This window comes from Odocoileus virginianus, chromosome 2, assembly GCF_023699985.2.
Source record: "Odocoileus virginianus isolate 20LAN1187 ecotype Illinois chromosome 2, Ovbor_1.2, whole genome shotgun sequence".
Taxonomy (NCBI): domain Eukaryota; kingdom Metazoa; phylum Chordata; class Mammalia; order Artiodactyla; family Cervidae; genus Odocoileus; species Odocoileus virginianus.
The window spans coordinates 24115577-24142293 of NC_069675.1; the positions used below are offsets into that span (position 1 = coordinate 24115577).

The 26717-nt window shown below is 45.4% G+C and overlaps 1 protein-coding gene across 10 annotated transcripts in view; it reads left to right on the forward strand.

Moving 5' to 3' along the window:
* The window catches only part of MTA3 (metastasis associated 1 family member 3), a 210639-nt gene extending 190493 nt beyond the window's left edge, over positions 1-20146 (forward strand). For 7 of the 10 annotated variants that reach the window (XM_070477493.1, XM_070477458.1, XM_070477469.1 and 4 more), the window contains 3 exons: positions 2530-2616; positions 5430-5576; positions 19460-20146. In XM_070477493.1, the coding sequence (XP_070333594.1) occupies positions 2530-2616; positions 5430-5576; positions 19460-19485 (260 nt within the window). In that variant the 3' untranslated portion in view covers positions 19486-20146. Of the gene's footprint in view, positions 1-2529; positions 2617-5429; positions 5577-7352; positions 15526-18599; positions 18674-19459 lie in introns of those variants that run through there. The other 3 variants (XR_011491552.1, XM_070477463.1, XM_070477507.1) reach the window with 3 other exon arrangements.
* Positions 20147-26717: the final 6571 nt, after the last annotated feature.

Sequence of the window (26717 nt, forward strand, 5' to 3'; positions counted from 1 at the left end):
GTACTGTATAGTCCATGCGGTCGCAAAGAGTCGGACACGACTGAGCGACTTTCATGTGAGATAGTTTTGTGAATTTTAATTCACTATGTACTTTTTGCAAGCTTTCTATTTTCCCCTCTAATATTTCTACAACATCTTAGAAAGATAGCCATGCGTTACCCAAAAATGGGTAACTTTTTTCCAAGTTTACCTCAAGGAAGTAGAGCTCAGCCTTCCAGAAGCCACAAAAATACGCCACATGCTTGGTCAAGTGTTTGGAGTAAGATGAGGATGTTCTCGCTCTGGCTGGATTTTGAGTCTTTCTGGTTTCTGGGCATTTCTCAGTTTGCATTCTTTCCCTGTGTGCTTTTAATACATACTAATTAATCCTCTTTAAATGGAGTTAGGTAAATAACTTGAGAACAAGGTTCTACTGGCCTGGTCTTGTACAGATCACAATTTTTTTTAACCAGCTTAAGTGTGGCCCTGAGCATCTATGTTTATGATCACTCCCTCCAGACAGAAGCTTTTTCTCTTTTCTGCTGGTATTCAGTATAATCGCTTAATGGTTGCAGTTTTTATGTTAAATAGTCTTAGCACCCACCTCTCATCTTGATTTATTCGTGGTTGAGACTGATTTTCTTGCCACCAACTATACTTCCTTTATAATGATGATTGATGAAACGTGGATCCTTCTAAAGAGCTTTGATCTCCCACTCAAGTGCTCTGTAAATTGTCACTTAGAACACTGCATAATTAATCCTACTAATTTAGTGAGAAATTAAAAGCAGATTAATATAAAGTGAAATGGTCTTTGGGTATTGTGTTGGTGACTCTTGATGGGTTTTTTTGATTATTGTCAAGGTGACAGTCATGTGGGAGTCGCTTTGGCAGTTTTCCTTTGGGCCTTAGAAACGAGTAAAGAGCGAAGTAAATCTTATTACTAACAATACAGTAATGGTTTTTGTCCAAAACATTGAGGAAATACTAAAAAATACTTTATTTTATTAATAGAATAATTTTCTCTTGTCCTCTTCCTAAATAGAACTTGAATTTTTGAGTAATACTGAGAAAGAATTATTACTATTAATTCATAGTGATGTGACAGGTGTTCAATCCTTGCAGGGTTTGGGCTGCATGTTAATGTTTGTTTAGATTACTCCTCCAAAATATGCTTATTATATTTCTGCCTGTAACATCACTATTATTCAACAACAGGTGAAAAGCTTCATAGCTTAGTAATTTTATTTTATTTTTCCTCAAAGGAAATCAGCTGAGTAGGAGGAAAAGAAATTGGACCATTTATAGTTGTCAGTGATTGCATAGTAATTAGCCAGTGCTTGGGATACATAATTCAGATTCCAGGCTCTGTGTTATGTGCTTTGTCTATTTCAATATTTTTAAATGCTACTTTCCCACCTTTTTCTGTTTAGTAGTTACTGGAGAAGAATTTCCTTGATGAGAGGGTTAGAGCTTATGAAAAAGTTAATTTTTAATTTTAAATTATGTGAAGTTCCAGATTGAATTATACATTTTAACACTAATTGTGCAGAGAATCCCTATGGATGTCAAAACTTCCTGTGTATAGGCCTAGAAATGTTGTCTCAATCACAGAAAATCTATAGGGACATTTTTGACAAAAGGCATAAACAGCAGAATCATATCTGCTAAAGCTACTCTGTTAAGCTTTATAAAAATAGCTGCAAATTTAAAAAACATTTCAATATATGTATTTTGGTTACTTCAGACTCTGTAACTTAACTCTTGTATGAGATGCAGCCATCTTTCACATTTATTCTTCATCCTAATGACAGCTAATTAAAACAGAGTGTGTTGTCTGCTTTATTTTTCTCTGAAATGACTGTGATATGAACTTTGTGAACAAATATCCATTACAGAATTTTACTATTCTGACTATTGGATGAAATACCTGTCTGCATACAGGAAACCTTGTCAGTCTCAGTGCTAATGACATCATAATAGGATACGAAGGACAGAAAACTAGTGATAAAATCAAGTGGCCCATTTTTACTTGGGGGAGGCTCATCTAATGGAACTGAAGTTAATCAAGATAGATGAAGACTCCTCCATAGAGATTCATTCCATCGAGGTCAGGGCTGGTCACGTCTGTTGCCTTTTGTCATTTTTGTCATTTTTGTCTTCCATGCCAGATTTATCTTACATTAGGACTGATAACACCTCATATTTTATGGAAGTTTTTCTACTATAATATAGAAATGGCACAACTAAACAGGAAGCATATTTCCACTATTTACAGATGTGCGAACATGGAAAGAAAGCATGTGCGTGTAAGATGTGTTAGCTGTTTCATAAGGGACTTTAAAGTGAGTGTTCCCCAGGTAAAACCCCATTCAGTAATTTGGAACCAGAACTGGAACCAGTTTATTTTTAAACCCCAGAGGAAATCATGAAGGAAACTGGAGGATTTTTTTGTACTGTTTTTCACTTGTACCTTTTATTTCTGTCGTGTGTGTAGCATAGGCAGAGAAATCAGCCTCACTGGTTGTCTCCGTGTTTCTTTCTCCTCAGATGCAGACAGACATGCGGATCTATCTGGAAGTCCCCTGAAAAGTAAAAGCACGAGGAAGCCTTTGGCATGTATCATTGGGTATTTAGGTGGGTATTTCTTAATAGAAGAAAAGCTTGGAGAACAGTATCTGTATCTTATCACCGGCTACTCAAAATTGATATACCTTTATTAAATGTAAACCTTTCAAGTAGCTGAAATTGGATACCTTCCTGTGAATAGTCGATTTATTTTATTTGAGAAGTGTTTGATTACCAAAACACACAGAGAACATAATACAGAGTTAGAGATAGGTTTACTTTTCCTAAAAATGCAATTGAATAAAAATGCAATGTGTATTTATGTATATAGATACAGATTAAGCAAGAGGAAGAAAAAAAAAGTCACTAAATTATTAGAGGAGGAATATTCTTTTTTTTTTAATTGAAGTATAACTGACTTACAATGTTATATTAGTTTCAGGTGTACCACATGTATGATTTGACATTTATATACATTACAGGATGATCACCATGATAATTCTAATTACCGTCTGTCCCCATCCCAAGTTATTATAAAATTAAGGATGAATATACTTTTTTTTCCCTTTGGCTGCGTCACATGGCTTTCAGGGTCTTATTTTGCTGACCAGGGATTAAATCCAGGCCCAAGACAATGAAAGTGCCGAGTCCTAACTACTGGACTGCCAGGGAATTCTTAAGGGTGAATTTTTTTTTTCTTTTAAGATTTTTTGATGGGGACCATTTTTAAAGTCCTTTTTGAATTTGCTACAATATTATTTCTGTTTTATGTTTTTGTTCTTTTGCTCCGAGGCATGTGATATCTTAGCTCCCCAGCCAGGGATTGAACCTGCACCCCTTATGTTGGAAGGTGAAGTCTTAGCCACTGGACCACCAGAGGAGTCCCAAGATGAATATTTTTAATATTTTGATATAAACCCTTCCACTATTTTCAAACCCACCTCACCTCTTCCCTTAAACAGAGAAAGATTCATGTACTTTTTTTTTTTAATAAAAAGAGATAAAACTGGTATTTAAACCACCTTTAAACAATATTTATAGTTTTGATGTACCAATTAAGGTTACTTGAAAGGGGAGCATTAGTATTGCTTTCTGGTTTTTATCCTGTTATTTAACTTGAAAGTCACCAAATATGATAGTTCTATTTATATTTTGAAATATAATAATTAAGAATAATGTAATATTACCAAGAAATAACTTTTTGGGGGCAAAGTTTTAAGATAAATAATTTGTGGAATAGTGGTTTCTAAAATGGTTCCTATTATACCTAGGAGCTATAATGGCATGTTTTTATGGTTCTAATATTCTTGCTTTTTCATCTTCTCAGTAAAAATGAACTATGTGCTCAGAGTTGCATTGAACCTTATTATTTTGTCAGAAAGATTTATACTTATGAAGTGTCCAGACTTAAGAGGTCCAGTCTTTTAAAAATCAAAGTGTAGCCTTAAACTTGGTATATTATCTGGTCCTTATCAGATCATCCTAGGAGCCAGAGTGCATAGCTTCCTCTTTGATGTTACTTTGCCACCTTATTTCCTGCTTTATTCCTTCAGAGCCTAAATACTTGCTTTGATATCCCCCTAAAATATCACATGGTTATCACAGGTACAACCTAACTCATGGTGATCTAGTCCTTGAAGTTTTCTAACTATGTTCCCTTGCAGGGCCTAATCCTAGAAGCCTCTCCCACGTTGCAAAGCAAAGTATCTGATCATAAGATGACCATAAGAAATAGAATATGACATTGCATATTAGTGTTTCCATAGGTAATTATGTTTTTCCTATGGGCAAACTGGTCTCTGTCTCTACCAGACAAACCCACAGTGGTGCTGTCCTTACTAACTGAACCACTTCCCTACAGAACACATTTCTGAGTATTTACTATGTGCAAGACACTTCACTAAGTTATTTAGGGAACACTAAGATGAATACAGCCTTTCCCTCAAAAATCCTCCACTAGTGAGGAAGGCATACAGGTGAAGACAGTTGAGCTCTTCCTAAATTTCAATACGTAATGCTGATATCCTGGCCCTCGCCTGGGAAGAGAGTGTGGCTTGTGCATGGTTGGCATGCTGGGTGGCGACTCAGGATCAGTGAGCAGGTTCAGCTTTAGAGAAGAGGTTGCCTGGTTTTAGTAATAGTAATAGACGGAGGTCCTAAAATCCAGTTTCTGCAGTGTTGCAATTTATGTCCATCTACTTGATCCAAAAAGTATTAAGTAGTGCAGGGCTGTGTGACTGACAGCAACATACTGCACTTAAACACACGTGTAGCACACACACCTTACAGTTTTGTGATAGTCAAAGCTTTTCTTCTGCTGCTTCTTAACACCAGTATTGGGAGTTGGGTGTCAGATTTCATCTGTATCTGTTTTGGCCGGAAGTGACTGACCCTGGCTGGTCCCGTATTCTGGGTGCAGGGCCAGAGGAGGAATCCTGTTTTCTCAGAAAGCTGCCACACACCAGATGTGCTGCGTGCCTTGTCCCTGGCGTGATGGAGTACAGAGGTAGTTTTTTTTGAGGCTGCCTCTCCAGATAGTCTTTGAATTTCTAATTCCTTCAAAAGTCAGATGCCTTATTCCCTTAGTAAATCTTGTGTTTAAGTGACCTCCTGAAGTGGCTTTTTTCCCTTCTTGTACTCACAACATGAAGCTCAGGGCTTCAGCTCGCAGGGGCAGAACCAGCTCCCTTTTGATAAACAAAGCCTTGGTAACAGCACTTGAAGTTGATTCATTATGCAAGTCCTTGGGAAAACCGGCTGCTTCGTAAGGAACCGGCTCTCAGCTCATTAAGAAATAGATGTGTGCCTGTTAGCCGGTGGTAAGTGCACACAGATTTTTAATACCATGTTCTGAGTTGAGAAACCTTTCTTCCCCCTGTCAGAGATCCATCCTTCGAAGAAACCTAATGTAATTCGATCTACACCAAGCCTGCAAACCCCAACCACCAAGCGGATGCTAGCCACCCCGAATCACACGTCTCTGAGCATTTTGGGGAAAAGAAACTACAGTCATCACAATGGCCTGGATGGTATGTAAGCCCAGGAATTCTGGGGGCTGATCCCATAGGCCAGGGCGCCTCTGCCCTTGACTGCTCTGGAGTGTCGTCTGCCATGTGTAGGAGTGTGTAACAGGCAGGTTCTTCTTCCTTCTGATTGGACTGTGCAGAAAGGGGGATATAAGGGAAGGCTGCGTGTACCACAGTGAAGACATTTTGCCAACTGCTATTTCTCCATCTTCTCAGAAGGGAGCTTTTTGCTCCCATTTCCTGTTAGGAGGCTGGTTTGGAAATGAAGTCTGTATTTAGCAGGTTGCCTCTGCTGGATAATAATGCTCTCGCTGTGATGCACACTCACTGCTCACCTCTGTTTTCTTGAGCAGAAGGGATTATTTTTGCCTCGTGTCTGAGACAGCAGTGCTCTCTGGGGGGTTCTTTGGTGTTCTGTGGATCATTTTGAATTTGGCATTTGTCCCTGACTTCATTCACCTTATAAATTTTCTTAATTGCTCAAGAGTACTATAAGTCATGAAAAGAATTACCTGGGTGATGTCCTAAATACAGAAATAATAATTTGTTTGAAATGGGAAAACTGAGAAATATCATCTCTTATCCAAAGTACTTCTCCTGGGCTTGGCCATATAATGACTCTTCAGGTGGAATTGAATTATCTTCCCATTCGGACTATAAACACAAGCGTTATAAATCATCTGGGCAGTACATACTGTTCATTTCAATAGTCCTAGAGTTTGAAGCTGTCTTGATTGTTTAAATGTTGGCATTTATTTATGAATAAAACTCCAGGCTTTTCATGCCTTGTGGGACTCTAAATTCCTTCAGTGGCAGTAAGTTATTTATAATGAGGCCCTAGAGCAAGGATGTGGAGGAGACCTTCTAGTAATAATTTCCCATGGTGGTTTTACTTCTGTATGATTTTGATGGTCATAGTGATGTCAAGATGAATAAAAAATTGAGGGTGAAGAGTTTAGTTTGCATTTATAGGGTATCAATGTGCAGCAGATATGGCTTTGGAGAATTTAGCTACGTGATAGTCTTGCAGAAATACTTCCTTGTTAATGGGAATATCAGCCATCCTTGCCTCAATATGCCTGATGTCTAGTCAGCAGAGGTTCAAGGAAGGATTGTGTCAAAATGTGGAGACGGGATTGCGTTCCAGCTTTTCCTTGCCTGCAGCATGGGACCCTTAGATTCAACCTTAAATGGAATCAATCTTTCTTTTCCATCTTATCACCTCCCTGGGCAGTCTAGGTATATAGTCCTACTGCAGAAAGTAAGTTCTTATTTGTTTTATAGTTATATATTCTGTATGGTAAAAAGAGTCTTGTTGTGACTGATGTTGGAAGGGTGGCTTTTTAGTGTCTTTCTCCACTCACACCCCATGGTGATGGTCATTCTGGGCCCCAGTCCTACCCCTGCATTGTAGCTCCTTTTGTTCTTCCCTTGTATCACAGGACCTGTCTCTTTGGAATTTCTAGAAAGTGCCACTGTGTAATGCTATCTGTTTAGGGTTATTTGTCCCATTTCCTTCTGGATGGATACTGTGTTTTTTTTTTTTTTTTTTTCCCTTTTCCTTTCTTTTTTTTTTTTTCTTCTTTTTTTTATTTGTTGGAGGCTAATTACTTTACATCATTATAGTAGTTTTTGTCATACATTGAAATGAATTAGCCATGGATTTACATGTATTCCCCATCCCGGTCCCCCCTCCCACCTCCCTCTCCACCCGATCCCTCTGGGTCTTCCCAGTGGATGGATACTGTTGTGAGGGCATTTATTCTCTGCTCTGAACAGGAGGCACAGACAAGAGCGCCCGATGAATCCCCGTGTTTATGTTGTCCAAGACCTTCAACCTTGTTAAGGAAAAGACACTTGTCTCAGTTTCAGAGGAACCGTAGCCATTGCACTTTTCTCAAGACCCATTTGTCTCTGCTTCCCTGTCGTGGTGCAGAGAGGAAGGCTGATTACCTGTGCCTTTCCTGCATTATCTCATCTGATTCAGTTGACAGAAGGTTCCAGGTCAGGGGACTTGACTGTTTTGCATACCATGGTATCTCTGCTGCCTGGCATAGTGCCTGGAACTTAGCAGGTGATCAATAAATGTTAGTTGAATAAATGAAAGTGATTGAGAAAAATGAGACCTGGAGAGGTGAATTAAATTTTCCAAAGTTACCAAAGTTGCATAAATGGGCTGGGGTTCCTATTCAGCTGTGACTGATTTCAGTCTGCTCTTTTACCCACTGTTATAAATGAAGTTGTGGCTCTCAAATGTGCTGTATTAGCAAAGTAGAAACTACATAAGTTATTTTAACAGCTCATTTAATATGAGAAATCAATGTGATAGATGTTGAAGGACAGAATGGGTAAACAGGGAACACTGTTGGACAGTGGGGTGGGGAGAAGAAACAACCGCCATCACTAGAGCTGGGGGAACAACATGGAGAAATGGGGGTCATCACAGCTAGAAGCCCAAAGAGCTGGGATTCAGACCCTTGAGGAAAGAGCACTGCTCTGTCTGTGCCAGCATCTCTCAGCAAGTGTGATGAGGCTGCTTCTGGGAGTGTGAAGTGAAACTGAGAACTGAAACCCACTGCAGCTGACAGGAACAAGGAGAAGCAAGTCTCTTGCCCAGCCTTGCAGGTACCCTCTAGCCCACCCCACATCACCTACTGGTGTAACAGGGATCTGAATGGCACAGGAGAAAAGCGTTTTCAGAGTCCCAACTGCACCCAGCAGGACAAAGCTGAGTTTAAGTAGATAGATGTGCAGCTGAGAGGCAAGAGGGTCACAGAAGCACATACTTTAGAAAATGTCCCCATTTTTGTATTCCCAGTGGACCTTTTCCTTGGGATAATGGGTCTATTTCTTACTTCCTTAGGATATAAGACACTGACTCACCTGAGTTTCCAAGGTCAACTCAAAGTACTAGAAAAAAATCTTAGGCTAATAGTGAATTTTCATGGGAGAATTAATACCATTATACACTGGAATTGATAGGCACAAATTCATGGAAGAGTCTTACTCTGTGTGATTCAATAATAAAATCAATTAGCACTGCTATGTAATTATCAGCATGTCAGACAGATGATCTCACCGGACAGGATGTTGGTGGACAGAACTCATCCAGCTGGAAGTGAAACCTGATTGTACTGGAATATCCAGCCAGGTCTCAGCTGTCTGCTGCTTCCTTCTGCTTCTTGCTCCCTTTGCTCAGCCTCCACCTTCAGTTGGAGGTTCTTCGTGGTGGGAAAAGAGCCTCTGAATTCCTGCTGGTAGATGGTTTTTTTCAGTTCAGTCGCTGAGTCGTGTCCAACTTTTGCGACCCCATGGACTGCAACACACCAGGCTTTCCTGTTCGTCACCAGCTCCCGGAGCTTGCTCAAACTCATGATGGTTTTTTACCTGACATTAAAAAAAAAAAAGACTGGGCAGCTTCTTCTTATCTTCTGAAAGTCACTGTCTTTCACCTGGCCTTGGCCCTTTAAAGGCCCTGGTGTGACTAGGGCCTGGGAGTCAGCATTCTGTATCTTTTTAACCCATGGTACCCAGCCACCCACAGACCTCTGTGACTGTCCTAAGGGAACTTAGATTCTAAGGGTGAAAACACAACCTGCACAGATAAAAAGCCTCATATTTTGGAGTCAGTACAGACCTACCCAGATCCATATCAATGTCCATTTATTTTAGTCTTTGTCGTCAGACTGTAGTTCCAGTGGTGGCCACATGCAATCAGAGTGCTTTTCAAACCCTGCCTCCGTGTCTGACTTAGACTTGACAGTCTTACTGCCAGCAAGCCAAACGCCTCCCACATTCGGTGACTTGGGTAACTGCAATGGCTGTGAGAACAGAAGGCCTTGAGACCAGTGGGGAGAGAAGAGGCATTACTTACCATGTCTGGGAGCCCCAAAGGGAGGGCAGCAGGGGATATGGGATTTGTCTCTGCCATGGAAAAAAGAACATCTGACTGTTTGGCGTGAGATGGGATGAATTGCTGACTTCTCTGATAATTTCCTGTGTGACTTTGGGTAAATCATTTGGTTTCCATAACCATTTTTTTTCTTCTCTTCTGTAATACAAATACAGATTTCATTTGCCTTAATCAAGTTGTTATAATGATTAAAATTTTTCACTTACTTTATACCACTTGATCTTCCAAACACTTTATGAGGTAGATGTTATAACCCTCATTTTAATAATGAAAAACCCCAAGTTCAAAGAGGTGAAGGGATTTGCCCACAGTCACCCTGCTAGCAATTAGCAGACATGAGATTTTAAACTCCAAGTCCAAGGTTGTTTCCACTGGTGAATAAGGGATCCCTGATCTGTGTGTTGAGTACAGCACGCACCTGGGAGACATTTCTGGGTTTTTGTGTATCAGAGCTGGCTTTGTATTTGTAAACACAGAGAGGAACATAGAGGGCATTTTTCTTTGCTTAAACTGTGAACCATAAGCAAAGCCGTCAACTCCATCTCTTGCCTCTGCATAGCTCCTCTGCCTGTATGATACTCCCTCCTTTTTCTGGAACTTAGGGGATAGAAGCTATATTAGTGTCAGAGAGAGGGGAGAAAAAAGAAATAGAGAAAAACCACAATCACCTAAAGGTGAAATATGTTTCAATTATATTTCCAGTATTGACTCTGACGTGTAGTGATTGTTCATTAACTGTTACCCTGGAGTAGGAAATAGCAACCCTGTCCAGTATTCTTGCCTGAGAAATCCCCTGGACAGGGGAGCCTGGTGGGCTACAGACCATGGGGTTGCAAAAGAGTTGGACATGACTGAGCGTGCACACATAACATTATTAAGATTTCATCTCCTCCTTTGAAGAAGAACTATTATTGTTTTATTTTGAAGACTGTTAAGTTACCAAAGTTTTTATAGTCATATGTGAATTGTATATGAATAATGTCAATGCTTTCCTTATAACTTCATTTCTTACCTAAAGGTATGATTCTCAAAACAATGACTCTTGGATTTGCTTAAAGGTAAATGGATATGTTCCAGTGTATATTTGCACATAGACAGGGCCAGTATTTATAAAGAAAAACTACCCTTGTTTAAGTGATTTAGAAAAGTATTAAAGATAAAATTAAGTTTATAAAGAGGGCTCATTTAGCTTCCTGAAGGCTCCTGTGATTAGAGACCCTACAGCAAAGGGGATAGAACAGCATCATCCTGAGACAGTGAAATCTTTTTCAGAGTGAAGGCTGAGTCAGAAAAGACTCCAGAAGGACTGTACAGGTATTTCCTAACCCCCTAAAGAGATGCCCCGGGATCACCTCCCTACCTAGTGTCAGATGTTTGTGTTTTGGTATATCAGCGGATCTCCCGTTGCACTGCACAGGGACAGCGGGCCTTCCTCCTGTGTCTGCATCTTTATCACATGGGGATCTTTGAGAACAGCTTCTGCTGTGTAGTAATACAGACCAAGGGAGCATCAGCTGGAGGTGCTCTCACCCTTCTTCTGAGATGGCGTGGCTTTTGTCCCAGGGGTGCTACGGAAACAGGACTCTGTGTCAGGAAAACCAAAGCAGCAGTTTCAGAAGAGAGGTGAGCTTTCAGTGGGCCAGAGTCAGGGCATGTGAGCCAAGGGAACTGATGAACTGATGTACAATAAACTTTTTAATCTGCTCTCCTGCTTATTTCCCCTGAGGTTTGTGAGTATACCGCAGATTGTTATCTTTCTTATTTGTTTTCTGCATTGACTAATATCATTTCTCAGTGTCTTTATACAATGAAGGGGGTATCTGATGGGGATGCCTCTAAGTATAATACTATGATCTGGTATGTGAAGACTGTCCTTTTGGCGACTTATTTCTGAAATCAGTGATTCAAGAGCTCCAACTGTTTGCTTCCCACCCTGGGAAATGGGTGGAGGTGAGGCCATTGTACCACTGAGAGAGCTCTGGGAATGCATCTGCTGTCTTCACAAATCCCAATAAAAATAGACTGCCAGGAGCAGCTGATGGCACTCCTAGGCATGCTTAGGCCCGGGCTGCCTTCTGTCAAACATTTTTATGTCATTTCAAAAGACTATGATTTTTTTTGGATCTCCTAAAACATTTTTTTTTTTTTTTGGAAGAACATTGAGTGCTCCTGGACTCACCTCTGATCTCCTGTTCTCAAGCTATAATGTTAAAACCTGATTAAATATATTAAAGTACCCTCGAGTTTCTTTTTTTCTTCAGTTTTTATAATGGATTATTATGGCCCCAGAGTTTATTGAACGTGAAGCAGTTATAGAAGATTATCTAATGTATCTGGAGAGTTTCAGGACGGTTAAAGCATTATCTGAGGGTAGCGGATGTTCTCTCACACTCTGAATCCATAGGAGTGGGGGTTCTGGAGGAAGACTGGCCCAGGTACCTTAGGTGTAAGGAATCAGTACCTTGGTGTTTTGGCATATTCTGGAAGGATGGCAAGCTGGCCACCTCAGGGTCCATTGCTGGGTTTACTAATAAATTATCACAGTTTCTCCCAGAGAATACTCTGCATCCTGCCCCTGAGGAAAATGCTAGTGCATGAGCCTATAAATGGTCTAGGTTTAAGACTCTCTCAGCAATATGGAGGGCTTCGCTCGTAGCTCAGTCACTAAAGAATCTGCCTGCAATGCAGGAGACCCTGGTTCGATTCTTGGGTTGGGAAGACCCCCTGGAGATGGAAATGGCAACCCACTGCAGTATTCTTGCCTGGAGAATCTCATGGACAGAGGAGCTTGGCAGGCTACAGCCCATGGGGTCACAAGAATCAGACACGACTTAGCAACTAAACCATCACCTGCAACATGGATATTTTAGAAGAGTGACCCAAGTCCTTGGTAGTTACTCAGAGGCCGACGGCTGTGAGAACCAGCTCTGGCTCCCTCAGTAAGTCTCTTTACCTTCAGGGGTCGTGCAAAGAAACCTCTGTAACCAGCCTATCCCTATGAGCTCCCATCCTCAGTGACGTAGAGGGGGAACCTCTGAGAAAGGAAGTCAACCTCTGACTGGAAAGCTGAGTCCCGATTTTGAGGGGTAATGGTAGATGCTTGGGAAAGGAGAGGGAAGAAGTCAGCAGAGGGAGGGAGCTGCATCCCTGAGAAGCGAATCTTCCTCAGCAGAGAGTGGACTCATTCACCTGAGGAGCAGTCCACAGTTCCTTGATGCTGGCTTTGAGAAAGCCAGCGGGACATCAGCATTAGATCTTGATGCCCCAGGAAAGTGAAGACCAACTCCAGAAGCCAACCGATCTAGGCATCCCCCTGCCCAGTCTCTTCAGATCCCGGTGAAGTGGTGAGAAGTCTTCTGAATCTGCAGAGCCCCCAGAGCAATGACCCCAGAAGATTAGTCACAGCCTCCTTGATTGGGAGACTCCCACTGGGTTCTTGTTAAGCTTCCCAGCCTTGCTCATTATTTTCCTTCAGTGTTTCTTGTTTTCCCTTCCAGATGACTGAGCACTCTAAGCTCAGAAAACATCTGAGTTATAATGTGTAGCATTTTCTTCCCTCAACCAAATATTTATTTTTGTCAGCAACTATTCACATATACATGAATATGAAAAGTCATTAATGTAAAACTGAGGAACAAGCTTGGAGGCAGCTTTGTTAGATGAGCCTCCCTAAGAAGATGTGTGCAAAGACCCTTCCCATGATTGTCCGATTGCAGCTTCAGTGAGTGCCTACAGGAGCCCTTTGGGGGCAGTTGTTGAGCAAGGCCATGAGTGAGTCCTGGGGAAACAGGGCGGTTACATTTAAGGTATCTGGGACCAGACAGCAGAAAAAAGGATCAAGATACTGGATGCTGGACCTCCTACATTGGTTTCTAATTTTCTTCTTGTTTTCCTCCAGTTTTCTTCCCCTGTGTCTTTTTTACTCTACTTTCTGCAGAGTACTACTTTACCCTACTTAACATTCCAACCAGGCTTGTCTAATTTCTCCCTAAAAGTTGCCAATTTTTACTTCATGTAATTTTGCAATTCTGTTATTGGATATATATGTCGTTGGACTTTTTTATGTCTTTTGGACCTTTTTATCACTAGGAAATGATCCTTTTTACTTCTGTTAATATTCCTCTATTTTGTCTGATATTAAAATGAATGTACCAGTTTTCTTTTTCTCTTTTTAGTTTAAATGAATTAAAAATTCAGAAGATAATGATTCCTATCGCATCTCTAAAGTCAGCACAGGTTGTTCTAGCACAGATTTTAAATACCCTATAAAGCTATTTTCCATTATCATTTAATTTAAAAACAGCTTTACTGAGGCATAATTGACATTCAGTAAATTATACATATTTAAAATATTCAACTTGGTAAGTTTAACATACACACACACACACCAGGAACTATCACCATAATCAAGATAATAAACTTGCCTGTCGCCCTCAACAATTTTCTTGCACTCCTTTATAATTGGCCCTCTTGTCCTCCCTATCACCCCCACGTCATCCCAGGCGGCTGCTGATCTGCTTTTTAACACCATAGATTAGGTTACATTTTCTATAATTTTATTAAATGGAGTCATGCAATATTTACTCTTTATTTGTCAGTTTGAATAGTGTTTGGAGATCTACAAGTTCACTGATTATTTTTTCAGCAGTACCGAATCTTCTGTTAATCCATCTAATGAATTATTCATTTCATATTTTGTATTTTTCAGTTTTAGAATTCCCATTTAGGTCTTTGATATTTCTCCTAAAATCTACCATATTGTCCCCACACATCCATCTTTTCCAATGTATTTTTAAAACATACTTATAGTAAATATTTTAAGTCCATATCTGCTAATTCTAACATCTGAATCATCCATTAATTATCTTCTACTGACTGTTTTTTTCTTTTGATTATGGGTTGCATTTTCCTGTTTCCCAGGTCTAACAGTTTTTAATGAATACTGGTCAGTGTGGATGTTAAGTTGTGGAGACTCAAGATTCTGTTATTTTCCTCAGTAAAGTATGTTTTGTTTTGTTTTTTCCTGTAGAATATTAAGATATGTTCTAACAAGCAATTAAATTTGATGATCACCTCTTAAGTCTCCTGCATTGGTAGGAGGGTTCTTTATCACTAGCACCACCTGGCTTTATTAGGGCTTGTCTATTTCAGTTTTGCTCCTAGTTCCATGAGATTTCAGTGGAAAGACCAAGTCGTTTGCCCCATTCTTCTAACTTGGTAGAATTTGAATTCCGAATTCTGTCTTCCCAGCACTGGACAGCTGCTGAGGTTGTTGCTTAGCCTTTTTTAACCTTTTAGCTGATGTTTTCCAATGGGCTCCTTGGAGTCTCATTTTGTGTGTGAGTAGTTCTGAGATCGGCCAATGATTTGAGGGGAGTGTGTAGGTTAATCTGGGGACTCCCCCTTACCTGTGTCCTTCCTTTTAGGATCTCTTCCCTCAATTTCCAGCTGTATTGGCAGCCTTGAGCTCTGATATGTCCCTGATTCCTCAGCTCAGTCAGACTGCAGCTTTCTGCTGGAACCAAATCCCTCTTGTACTGCATGGAACTGCTCACAGGGGTACTGTTAACAGAGAATCTCACCTAGTCTCGCCTTTCTTCAAGTCATCTCTCTTCCAGTTTATGCTTAATTTTGGTTGCTAACACTTGCTTTTATATTTTATATAGAATTTATCACTATTTTTGACTGGAGGGTTAACCCAAGCTAAATTAGCCCCGCGTTATAGGAGGCAGAAGAATTGAGCTTTTAAACTGTGGTGCTGGAGATGACTCTTGAGAGTCTTAGACAGCAAGGAGATCAAACCAGTCAATCCTAAAGGAAATCAACCTTGAATATTCATTGAAAGGGCTGATGCTGAAGCTGAAGCTCCACTACTTTGGCCCACACTGCTTTGATATGAAGAACCGACTCATGGGAAAAGACCCTGATGCTGGGAAAGATTGAGGGCAGGAGGAGAAGGGGACAGCAGAGGATGAGATGGTTGGATGGCATCACTGACTCAATGGACATGAGTTTGAGCAAGCTCCGGGAGATGGTGAAGGACAGGGAGGCCTGGCGTGCTGCAGTCTAAGGGGCTGCAGAGCGCTGGACGCGACTGGGACTGAACAGCGACGACAGGAAGCGGAGCTCTTCAGTCCTTCTCCAGCCTCCCTGCCAACGCTGCTGGCCCTCTCACTTACTTTGAAATAACACACTGTCTGTGTTTTGTGGACACTGTATCTTTCCTTACCTGTCTGAGGATATTAATGATAGTGGATTCTGTTTCTTAAGTTTTCTTCATGAGGAATCCATTCTTCCAATTTGCGTTTTTCTCTGTTTTGGTCTCTAACGGTTGTGTTGGAGGTTTCCTCCTGGTGACCTTTGGTTGTGTAATAGTGTTTAAGAGTAGGACGCTAAAGTCAGATGGGAGCTCTGTGCCTCAGCCTGCAGTGCACCTCGCAGAAAGCTGATCAGACCAGGCTGTTTGCTGAGTGGCCTGAGGGTCGGTATCCTCAGGTCTGTTCTGTGGGCTGGGCAGATTTCCCAGAGAAGATGCTTACCATCTATCTTAGTCCATTCAGGCTCCTGTAGCAAAATACTACAGATGGGTACTGTAAACAACAGAAATTTGTTATAGTTCTAAAGGCAGGGAAGTCCATGACCAGGGTGCCAGCATAATTGGCTTCTGATGAAGGGCCTGTTGTGGGTTGCAGACTGCTGTCTTCTTGCTGTGTCATCACATGATGAAAGGAGCTAGGGAGCATGTGGGGTCTCTTTTATAAGAACATTAATCCCACTCATGAGCTTCCCAGGAGGTGCTAGTGGCAAAGAATTCATCTGCCAATGCAGGAGACACAGACAGGGGTTTTATCCCTGGGTGGGGAAGATCCCCTTGAGTAGGAAATGGCACCCTATTACAGTATTCTTTTTTTTAAGTCTTTATTGAATTTGTTACAATATTGCTTCTGTTTGTTTTTTTGGCTACAAGGCATGTGGAATCTTGGCTCCCTAACCAGAGATCGAACCTGCACCCCCTGAATTGGAAGGCGAAGTCTTAACCACTGGACTGCCAGGGAAGTCCCCCTATTACAGTATCCTTGCCTGGAAAGTTCCATGAGCAGAGGAGCCTGGCGGGCTACAGTCCATGGGTTGCAAAGAGCCGGACATGACTGAGCATAGCACAGCAGTCCCATTCATAAGGGTTATGCCCTCATGACCTAAGTACTTCCCAAAGGTTCTGAATTCTAATGCTGTCACACTGGGCATTAGGACTTCAACGTATGGATTTTGTGGGGACACAAACATTCAGACCACAGCATAGTCTCTTTTTCAGAGGATGAAGTTTTGGCTACCTGCTTTCTGGGAGCTCAAGGGGAAGAAGGCTGGAGGTCTTACCATTCAGTGGATTTGCGTTCACGTGATCCCTCAGTCTGGGCAGTGGCAGCCCTGCTTGGTGCCTTGTGTTCCCTAGGCCCGCAGCCCCCTATTTGGTCCTCTTTAGAGAATAACTATCCAGGCTTGTAGGAGGTGGGGAGCTGCCGAGGGGTGTGGAGTCAGAAGAGCTGCTAGGAGTCCAGCAACCTCAGACAGCTTTCAACTGATCTCTGCTGCAGTCTCCCCTCCCCGGCCCCCCTCGAGTGTCTGGTATCCATTCCTGAGCTATTTTGTGCACACTGGACTCGCAGCTTTTCACACTGCCAGCTTCAGGTTTGGCTTTCTTGAATGCGTGGGCTGTTATCACTTGTTTATCTGTTTTCCAGACTCTAGAATCCTGATGGTGGTTTCTCCTCTGGGTTTCAGAAGGGGAAGAAATTAACTCAGATACTGGTAGCTGGAAACCTTAAAAAAAAAAATTGTTTCTAGTGCAGCAGTTGGTTAGAGTAAAGAACCTCCAAGTCCAGGGGCTTTAAGTGTGTGTGTGTGTGTGTGTGTGTGTGTGTGTGTGTGTGTTAATTGCTCTAACTCTTTGCGACCCTATGGACTGTAGTCCACTAGGTTCCTCTGTCCATGGGAATTTACCAGGCAAGAATACTGGAGTGGTTGCCATTCCCTTCTCCAGCAGATCTTCCTGACCCAGGGATCGAACCCGGATCTCCTGCTTTGCAGGTAGATTCTTTACCATTTGAGTCACCAGGGAAGCCCTTTTAAGTACTTATGAAAAGTCAAAGCAAAAGGGAAAATTTTGTAAAAATAATAAGTGCTTATGAATCGGAGTTACTATAGACAAAAGTAGCAAATGTAGATTGATGCATATGAGAATTTATTTATAAAGTGTAAACAGAAATGATCTGGGCTACATCATCTAGGAAGGAGACCTGAGAATGGGTGTAGATCTCTTTCTGGGGCCCTGTGTATCTGGGACCCTTCACGTGGCTCTGGTTCCCTGCTACAAGGAAATGCAGTGGGGCTGAGGAAGCTTTGAGCAGGGAGACATGTTGGTGTTACAAGCGCAGGTGGTAAGCACTGGGATGCTTGAGCCCAGAATGCAAGAGGTGACATATCTCAGCTTAAAACCATGGCCAGTGTGGAGAAAGCAGGTGTGAACCTGGATGTCAGATCCTGAGCTGGTGGGAGGAGAGGGTTGCTCTCAAACCTGGAGCAGGTAAGCCCAGCTCAAATAGAAGAAAGCACAATTTACCATGGCAGGCCAGATATCTTGGGAGCTATTTACAAGTGACTCTTCGGGCAGATGGCTTAATTCCATAGGTGGGTGGATAAATGAATGGCAGCATGGTCCCCCCCACCTCTCCCCACACACACACAAGAGGAGAGGCTTCTGAGAAATACTGGAGATACTGACACACACATAACCTGTAATTTAGACACTGCAGAGAGCAGTGTGCTCTCACTGGGATGGATGGAGAATGGGGCAGCTTAGAGTAGCAGGAAAAACTCTACCTGAATTAAGAAGATCTGAGTTTAACTCCTGACTCCTCAACTTCCTCGCCATGCGGCCTTGAGCAAGTGCCTAACCTTGCTTACCCTCACAAGGTTCTGGTGAAAGCTTGTTCCATAACCTATGGAACAAAGCAGGTTAGCCAGCCCTGAACTGAACTGGCTGGGTTTTAGTTGGACACATACTTGCTGAGCCCTCTCAAATACCAGGCTGTGTGCATATATCTCCCCTATTCTAGAAAGGCTCATGAAGTGAAGGCGCAGCTCTGCTCTATCCTGCAGACCTTCCTCAGGATGGCGGGAGGCTGTGAAGGTGAGCGTCCCTGTTCCCTAGCCCCGTGTCCTCTCCCGGTCGCAGAGCGTGTGACAGGAGAGAGTATCCAGGCCCTGCCTTGGCCCGAGCCCCTGATCCTGTCTCAGCAGACACCCCCCAGTTCCCTCCTAGCCACTTACCTAGTAAACAGGCAAAAGTTTTCACAAGCTACTGTGTGACACCAGATGGTGACAGTGTGGTTGGCCGGCACTTCCGCTTCTCATTCCCTTGTTTCTCTTGAGAGTCTCTAGATGCGCAGCTCTGGAACAGGAGAGTTGAAGTTTTGAGAGGGAAGTGGGGGCATTGGGAAGGAGGGACACTGTGACACAGTGGGTGTTTGGGGTCACTCCCCTCCTATGGAAAAATATGTCCCTAGCTTCCGAGTGCCTACATCGTATGATTAATTATGGTCACCTCAGATCAGGGCATGCCTCCTGGAGGCCTGTTGCGTTCCCCATTCCCTAGCATCTGGCCAGAGAGGTTCCACGATGTTGCTCCAGTATGCATGTCAGCACTTGCCTGCCTGGCTGGTGACCACTGCACCTGCCCTTCCAAACTCCAGCTGTCAAGATACCTCCGTGTCACTCACAGATTTTCGTGGCCTCAATTAAACTTTCCTTTGGTCCACCCTTCAACGACATTGCAAGCTTTATTTGAATCAATGCCCAGCCTCCTTTCCTTGAAGGCTGTGATGATGGTGGTGGGAGGTCTGATCCATCCTTCCTCTCCCCTCGCCTCTGCCATCAGCACCTGTCTAACTTCGACCCTGTTTCTTTCCTTTTCCAGAACTCACATGCTGCGTGTCAGACTGAGCTATTGCTGTTTAATCCTATAATCCAAGACTTGCTACACCGTCCTGCTGATGTCCATAGCCATGCCCGGGAAGGAGGCAGCCCCATTCCCAGCGTATCCCGGGGGAGACCTCCGCGTGCACCCCATGGAGCCTTGATCAGGCCGGGGAAGAGACTGCAGGAGCACACGTCCCCAAAGCTGCGTCTCCTCTTGTGAATCAGTGTCCCCTTGCTTTCCTCTAGAGACCTCGCTGCCCCAGAGCGGGACCTGCCTGGGGAATTGAGGGGCTGGGGGAGCTACTCCGAGACCTCCTTCTCTGGCACTCTGAACCCCGGGCACCATGGCTCCGGGGCAGTGGGGCTGCTGCAGGCTCAGAGCCGCTGCCGCCCTGCATGTGCCAGCTTCGCTCTGTCGTCGGCTGTGTCAGTGTGGACTTGAGGGATACGGCATGTTTCTAAATGGATTTTTCTTAAGAAATGTGCCATTGTTGATGTAGTTCAGGATGTTCCCCCCATCCCAGCTGTCACTGTCCCTCGGCTTTTTCTCAGTAGGCTTCATTCCCCATTTTTTTTAGTGGGGAAATTTTGTCCTTCACCCCCTGCATCCTGTATTTGTCCTCCTACCTTCATCCCTCCCAGGTAAGAATTACCTGTGGTTCTGACAAAAGACAAGCAAATCATCTTTGGGAAGCCTGTGGACTCTCTATATCATCCGTGCTTTGTTGTTGGAAAGAGGCTGGCATTCTCTTGGTTTTGCTTAGTCCCAGGCAGTCCAGCGAGAGCAGGTATTAACGTGAGCTGAGCATGTGTATCATGGTGACCAGCCGTCATGTCCTGCCCTGTTTCTTCACAGCCAGACCAGCTGCTGCGGCCAGGTTGGTCCTTCTAGGACTCTCATCCAGGTTAATTTTAAGCAGGTGGAGTCTGTGTGGCCTGTAAGGTGAAGTAAGAGAGCTGTGTCTGCAGGTGAGTCTGTGTGGAAGCCCCGCCTCCACCACCCTGGTAACCCGGCCATTTCTGTGAGCACCTGTGCCTAGACCCCCGGAGACCTGTCTGTGACGCTGTTTCTGCTGTCTGCCCTGGTATAGGCCCTGCCGGTGTCACAGGGGGGCCGCTCTGCCCTCTGTGTACACAGCTGCAGGGACAGGAAAAACTTAATGCCCCATTTGCTCCCCGAGCAGATGTGAGTCTGCTGCTTCCCTGCCTTTGCAGGGACAGGCTGCAGGGCACAGGGTCACAGCAGCATGAAAAACAATGGGAGTTGCATAAAGAAAAAAAAGAAAAAAAGAAAAACAATGGGAGTGTGGCCTCCCTGCGGTCCCTGGAGCGTGTGGCCAGAGACAAACTGGGTGGCTGACAGCAGGTGCCTCGAACGGCCAGCTGCTTGCAGGACAAAGTGTCTCCAAATGAGCTGAATGCCTACCCCCCTCTGCCCCCCCGCCACCCAGGCAGAGTGAGGTTTCCCTAAAATGACCATGACGCTCCAGATGTCTGGTCATTGCAGGCTGGGCTCAGCTCAGCAGAGGACGTGATGCGTGATGACTGAGGGTGACGCTCGAAGCACGCGCTGCCTTTTCCTTTTCCAGTCTCGCAGGCACTGTGGCTTCTCTCCCCAGGAGGGGTTGGCTCTTATCTTAGTTTTTGAGGGATGACCCCGGGGACATTCTCACCACTGCCAACTCTTGGAGCTGTTCCGGGTTTTGGCTTGGGGCCCCATGGGTGGGCCTTTGTCGGATGCTCAGTGAGCCGGGTGGGGTGGCAGACATCGCCCTCGGGGTCCCACAGAGAAGCTCCTTCTGGAAAGCCCCAGGGGGAGAGAAGGCAGCTGGCTCTCGCGTCACCAGCCACGTGCCACGTCCTCTAAAGAAAGAGACGCAACCAAGCTGTGTGCCCATGCCCTGCCCTGGATTTGCTGCGATAGATACAGAATGTGGAATGGTTCCTTCACCTTGTCCCTGTCCTCTCCTGACCCACATGGGACCATGACTCGTGGTTAAAGGAGCCATTAGCCACCCGTGACTTTGCTGCCCGCTTGTTGGGGAGAGACCCTCCTTCCCCAGGCGAGGAGCTTTGGAGACCGGGGCCAGGCCGGGGCTGCAGGAAGAACAGGGAGGCCCAGGCCGGCTCCAGTTCATGCTTAAATGTGGGACAAGTGCACCCCAGCAGCTCTCCCTTCATTGTGTGGTGAAAACTCCCAGTTCCGCAGCCCCGCCCTCCTACAGGAGGGTTCCTGGCTAAGATCTCTGGCTCCCACTTCATCTCGGGAAAGCCCCCCAGCACTGAACCTTCAGGGACTGGAGGATGGACGCCAAGGAGCCTCTAGTATCTGTCGTTGCCAAGTGAGCAGTTGGTGCCGAGAGGCTTTCCCGGCCAGCCCCTTTGTTGGGGCCACAGTGTCACTGTTGTGGGTGTCAGTAGCACGTCAGCACTGTGAGCAGCGAGCGTGTGGGTGACACGCAACACCCAGCTGCAGGTTTCCCAGCAGACGTGCCCAGGGCTGCCGTGCACCCTTGGAGAAGGACACTGAAGGACACTGAGGCCCGAGAGTCAGCCTCCCTTCCCCTGTCACCCCCGCCCACCCCGCAGTGGTGCAGGAGAGGACACAACTGCTTTCTAGCTTGCCTTTCATGATTCTGCCTTGTCCACGGCCTGGGTTCTATCAGTCAGCATCCAACCAAGAAAACCAGAGAAGTCTATTTAAAACAGAGGGGCTTTAATCCAGGAAATTGTTTAAATGAGAAATAAGAAGGCCTGAGACACTACTGAGGGGTAACCGGAAACAGGGACCCACAGAGCTGGTGGGACCAGATCCTGGGGGTCAGGCCACTGGGTGGGGCCTGGGTCTGCAGAGGGCCTATGTGGTGGGAGTTGGAGCCATGAGGAGACCTGGGCCCTGCCAGAAACATACCCCCCACGCCCCGCCCCAGGCAAAGAGGGAGCAGAATTAGCGTGGCTTCTCCCTTCCCTACGCCCTCCAGATTTCTGCGTTAGCTAAATGCAGCTGGAAGCCCGCTGACCTGGGAGCTTGGGACAGGCCACCTGCAGTCAGTCCCCCAGCTCTTAGAGCAGAGCAGGGGAAGGCAAGTGGTGGGTCAGAGGGCAAGCAGCCCCAGGACATGTGTGGCCTTGGTCCGCTCTCTGTCACATCCAAGCCCACTGTGGATTCCCCATGCTGTCCCAAGACCCCGGTGAGTGGAGGTGGAGGTAGCTGCCCTGGTGGGCTTCTGTAGGTTCTCTTTGACTCTGCTTGGGAGGAAAGTGCTTTGGGGAGGTGGGGGAGGGGTTTTATTCATAACAGTTATCCCAGTTCTCCTTTAGGGGAATTTACTCATTTAGCAGACCCACCTCGCCTGTCCCCTCAGGGAGGCTGTGTCCCAGTTTTCTGTCCATCCCGGCCCATTCCTCTTCCCCCAGTCTCTGGTTTCTCTGCTGGAGAACACCCACCCAGACCACGCATCAGTGGTCATGAGTGTTTCCCCAGGATAATTCATTCAGCGTGTGCTATTACAGAGTGGTCTGTCTGTAAGTAGATGTCATCCACTGATCAATTTGTATCCTGTTTCCAATAAACTTCTGGAAATTCTGCCTGGTTTTATGCTGCCCTTTGCTGGGACAGTGGCTCAGCTGTAAGCTGGGTGCAGGGGCAGGCCCCCCCAGCCCCCAGCCCTCAGCCCTAGGTGCTTCCTCCCCTGACCTCCTCTGGGGTCAGGCCCATCAGTCTGACATCCCCGCCCCAGCTACACGGAGGTGCTCGGAGGCCTTTCCCCAAGGTTGGCACTTTCTTCTCTCATAAGCCACAGTCTGAGGACATGGCAGTTTTATGAGGCTGAGCTGCGCCAGAGGTGGCTTTGACCCTGTGTCCCCTAGGCCTGGAGGTGGGAGAAGCCACAGGCAGACCTCTCTCCATCAATCCCCTTCGCACTGCTGTGCTAGAGCCAGGTGGCGGGGACGTGTGCGGGGCTGCTCCCATGGTGATGTGCTGCACTCCATCCAGGGGGTTGACAGGAAGGCTCCCGTGCCAGTGAGGTGGGTGCAGGAGCTGCAGGTGACACAGATGAAGCCCAGCGCCCTCGTCTACATCCCACCCTCCTCAGCTCTCAGAGTTGGAAACCAACATGTTTGAATTGACCTAAAAGGCATTGGGAGCCTGATCTGAATGCCCAGCATCCTTCAGTGTTTCCCAGGCTCCCGAGTGTGAAAGCAGCTTGGTAGAAATTACTCTCTGTTGAGTATTTTACTGGTTCAAACCTTTTTGACTGCGGTGTAGACTCTGCCTCAGTGGCTGTACTGGGCCCATCATTGTAGGGTCCCTGGGACGCCTCCAGCCTGTGCTTTTGAAGCATGCCTGTTTGCAACCCTTGTTTGCTAAGACTTGAGAGAGATGTAAAAAGAGACTGAATTCCTTCCTTTCAAGAGGTTCACTAGAGAAGCAAGACATCCATGCGCGATGTTACAGGACACTAGAAAAGGTTGTAGAGGAGGCAAGGCCCTGCCAGTCCTTGCAGAAGTCCCAAGAGAAGCGGGCTCAGCAAGGCTGGATGGGGCAGAGCAGGCTCTGTGGAAGCAGAGGGACCCTCAAAGTGCAAGCCAGCAGCCCTGTCTCTGTGAAATCCCTAACGCCCTGGTTCTTGGTGTCTTTTTATTGAGACTTAATCCTGACTCAAGTGTCTTCCTCTTTCTGGAAGCTCACCTATAGAGTGCCATGTGCCCTGTCTTTCAATGGGTACCAGCCTTAAGATCCATTGCCAGGACTGGGTTTTTATAGTTAAGAGGTTTCCATTTGTTCTGCTCTTGCTCCTGGACTAATTGCAGGGGGTTATTGGAGGAAACCATTTAGCCTGCAGGGACCACCCCAGAGGTGTGAGTGACAGCCTCACCAGGCCTCTCTGGGCTGCTTGCTGAGCTGGCCCATTTATATGTCCTTTGGGAGCTTGTTTTCTTATTCCCAGAACCAGCTATTCTAACCCTGATTACCCTTGAAGCTCTCACCCCCTGAGAGCCAAGTCTTCTAAGAATCCCTTCACCTGTGTTCCCCTTCACTGCAGGACCTTCCACCAGCCCATGGAGGTGCCCTTCGGCCTCTGGAGAACCCTCCTGGTACCCACATGTTGGGTCGTTTCCCGCCCCCCTCTCCCTCCTTAGAGGCTTGCAGTAGAGTGTCTTGACTCAGGTCAGACTGCCACTTACTACTGGATGACCTTGGGCAAGTTACTCAACCTCTCTGTGCCTCAGTTTATTCGTCTGTAAGATGGGATCATAGTATGTACCTCACAGAACTAACTAAATTAGTGTGTGTAAAGTGTTTTGCATGGGGCCTGGGACAGAGTGATTGTTATTGCTCTGTCATCCTCCTCTCCCCGCTGCCCTCATCTTCACCCTCTCTCCCTTCTCAGGCCGCTTAAACTTCCCCATCCAGTCAACAGAACAAAACAGGCAAACCACCACAGGTCCTCTCTTAGCTTCGCCTGAAGCTCTTGTCTTATCTCCCTTTACTAGCAAACTTGTTTAAAGAAGAAAGACTTATCTCCCTTCCTTGAAGTCTCATTGATTTCTCAACACAGTACAGGCCTTTATGGCTTCCATTCTGCCCCACCCCAGCCACCCACTGAGATTGCCATCGTGAGGTCACCAGAGACCTAATTGCTACATCCAGCCCATCTTGCCGTCACCCTCTGAGCTTTCTTGAGCACTTGACGTGGTTGTCATCATGTTACTTGTCTTTGTTACTCTTCATTACACTCACTCCTTTATTCTCTACCCAGAGCAACACTGAGCCACATTCAAATATTACTTAGAGTCATTTCCCAGGGTTTTTTACAAAGATAAACTTCAGAATAGTAGTAGTCCCCTGTGAGAAGAAAGCACTTTCCTTAATTTGGTGATTCTCATTCCAGTGTATGATTTTATACAATGACTACATACGTATGAATCCATAACCAATATGGAGCATTTTGCATATAATTAAATTTTATGCAGACAATAACCTATCACTTCTTGAAAAGCTGTTTTTAATAGCACAGACTATGCTGTGTTAATCCAGGGTGTCAGTACAGGAAGCTTGACCAGACAGTGTCAGACACACACGTTGGTTCTCACATCAGCTTTCTTCAGCATGCAATTAGGAATTTTGAAAGTACTGAGGCACTTTGCAGTCTGTCTGGGTATTTTATGTTTGGCTTTTACCCTCGTAAAAGATGGCTGTAGTGTATTCCTTTAATTTTTTTTTTTTTTCACTTCTTTCATGCTCTTTTTTAAATTGCTGCATTCCTGATTTCCTTCCTATTTAAAGGTTTCTTCTGGGCATTTCACCAGGTCTTCCTTTGTGTGTCCTTTACTTGTGGGGATTTTTTTTAAGGATGGTTCTTGGTCCTCTTCACTCTTCCCCAGGTGACCTCATCCATTCCTTGTAAGAGGTCAGCTCCCACTAGTGAGAGGAAGAGTCTGAAATGCTGTTTCCAGTCCTAAGTGTGCTGCTTCCTTGCCTGCAGGTCCTCCAAGCTCCTCCAACTTGTCTTAACCGTATCTTCTCCTCCGAACTGCCTGCAGCCCCTGTTTCTCCAGTATGTCACTCGCCATCCGTCACCCACAGAGTCGCCTCTCTTCCCGACCTGGGCTGCGCCTCTGTACCTGTGTGCTGTCTGCCGCTGCCCTTGCTTGGAACACAGGCTGTTTCCCACTCAGGTTGCCTCCCCTACCTCTCACCAGTCTGTCCAGCTGTTACCAGAGTAACTACTGACCAAAATGTAAGACTGGGGTTTCCCTGGTGGTTCAGTGGGTTAAGAGTCCACTTGCCAATGCAGGAGACACAGGTTCGACCCCTAGTCCAGGAAGATTCCGAAATCCTGCAAGCAGCTAAGCCCGTGAATCGTAACTACTGAGCCCACATGCCCTAGAGCCCATGCTCCACAAGAGAAGCCACTGCAATAAGAAGTCTGCGCACCGCAACTAGAGGACAGCCCCATGCTCGCCGCAACTAGAAAAAGCCCAAGTGTAGCACTGGAGACCCAGCCAAAAAAGAAAAATAAGCAAGGCTGATCATCGTTGACTTCCTGGAAACCTCACACACACTTGCTTTCCTGCTGGATTGTCCTGCGCTCGCAGGGCCCAGCCCTCCTCTCCCGCTGTCCCCTGACTCCATCCCTAGGCTTCCCGCTCCCTTGGCTCACTGCTCTCCTCACCCTCCGCGTGCCCACCGGCTCTTCTCACAGCTCCGTGCCCTTGTTCACGCCCTCCCCTCTGCCATGGGTGTGTTC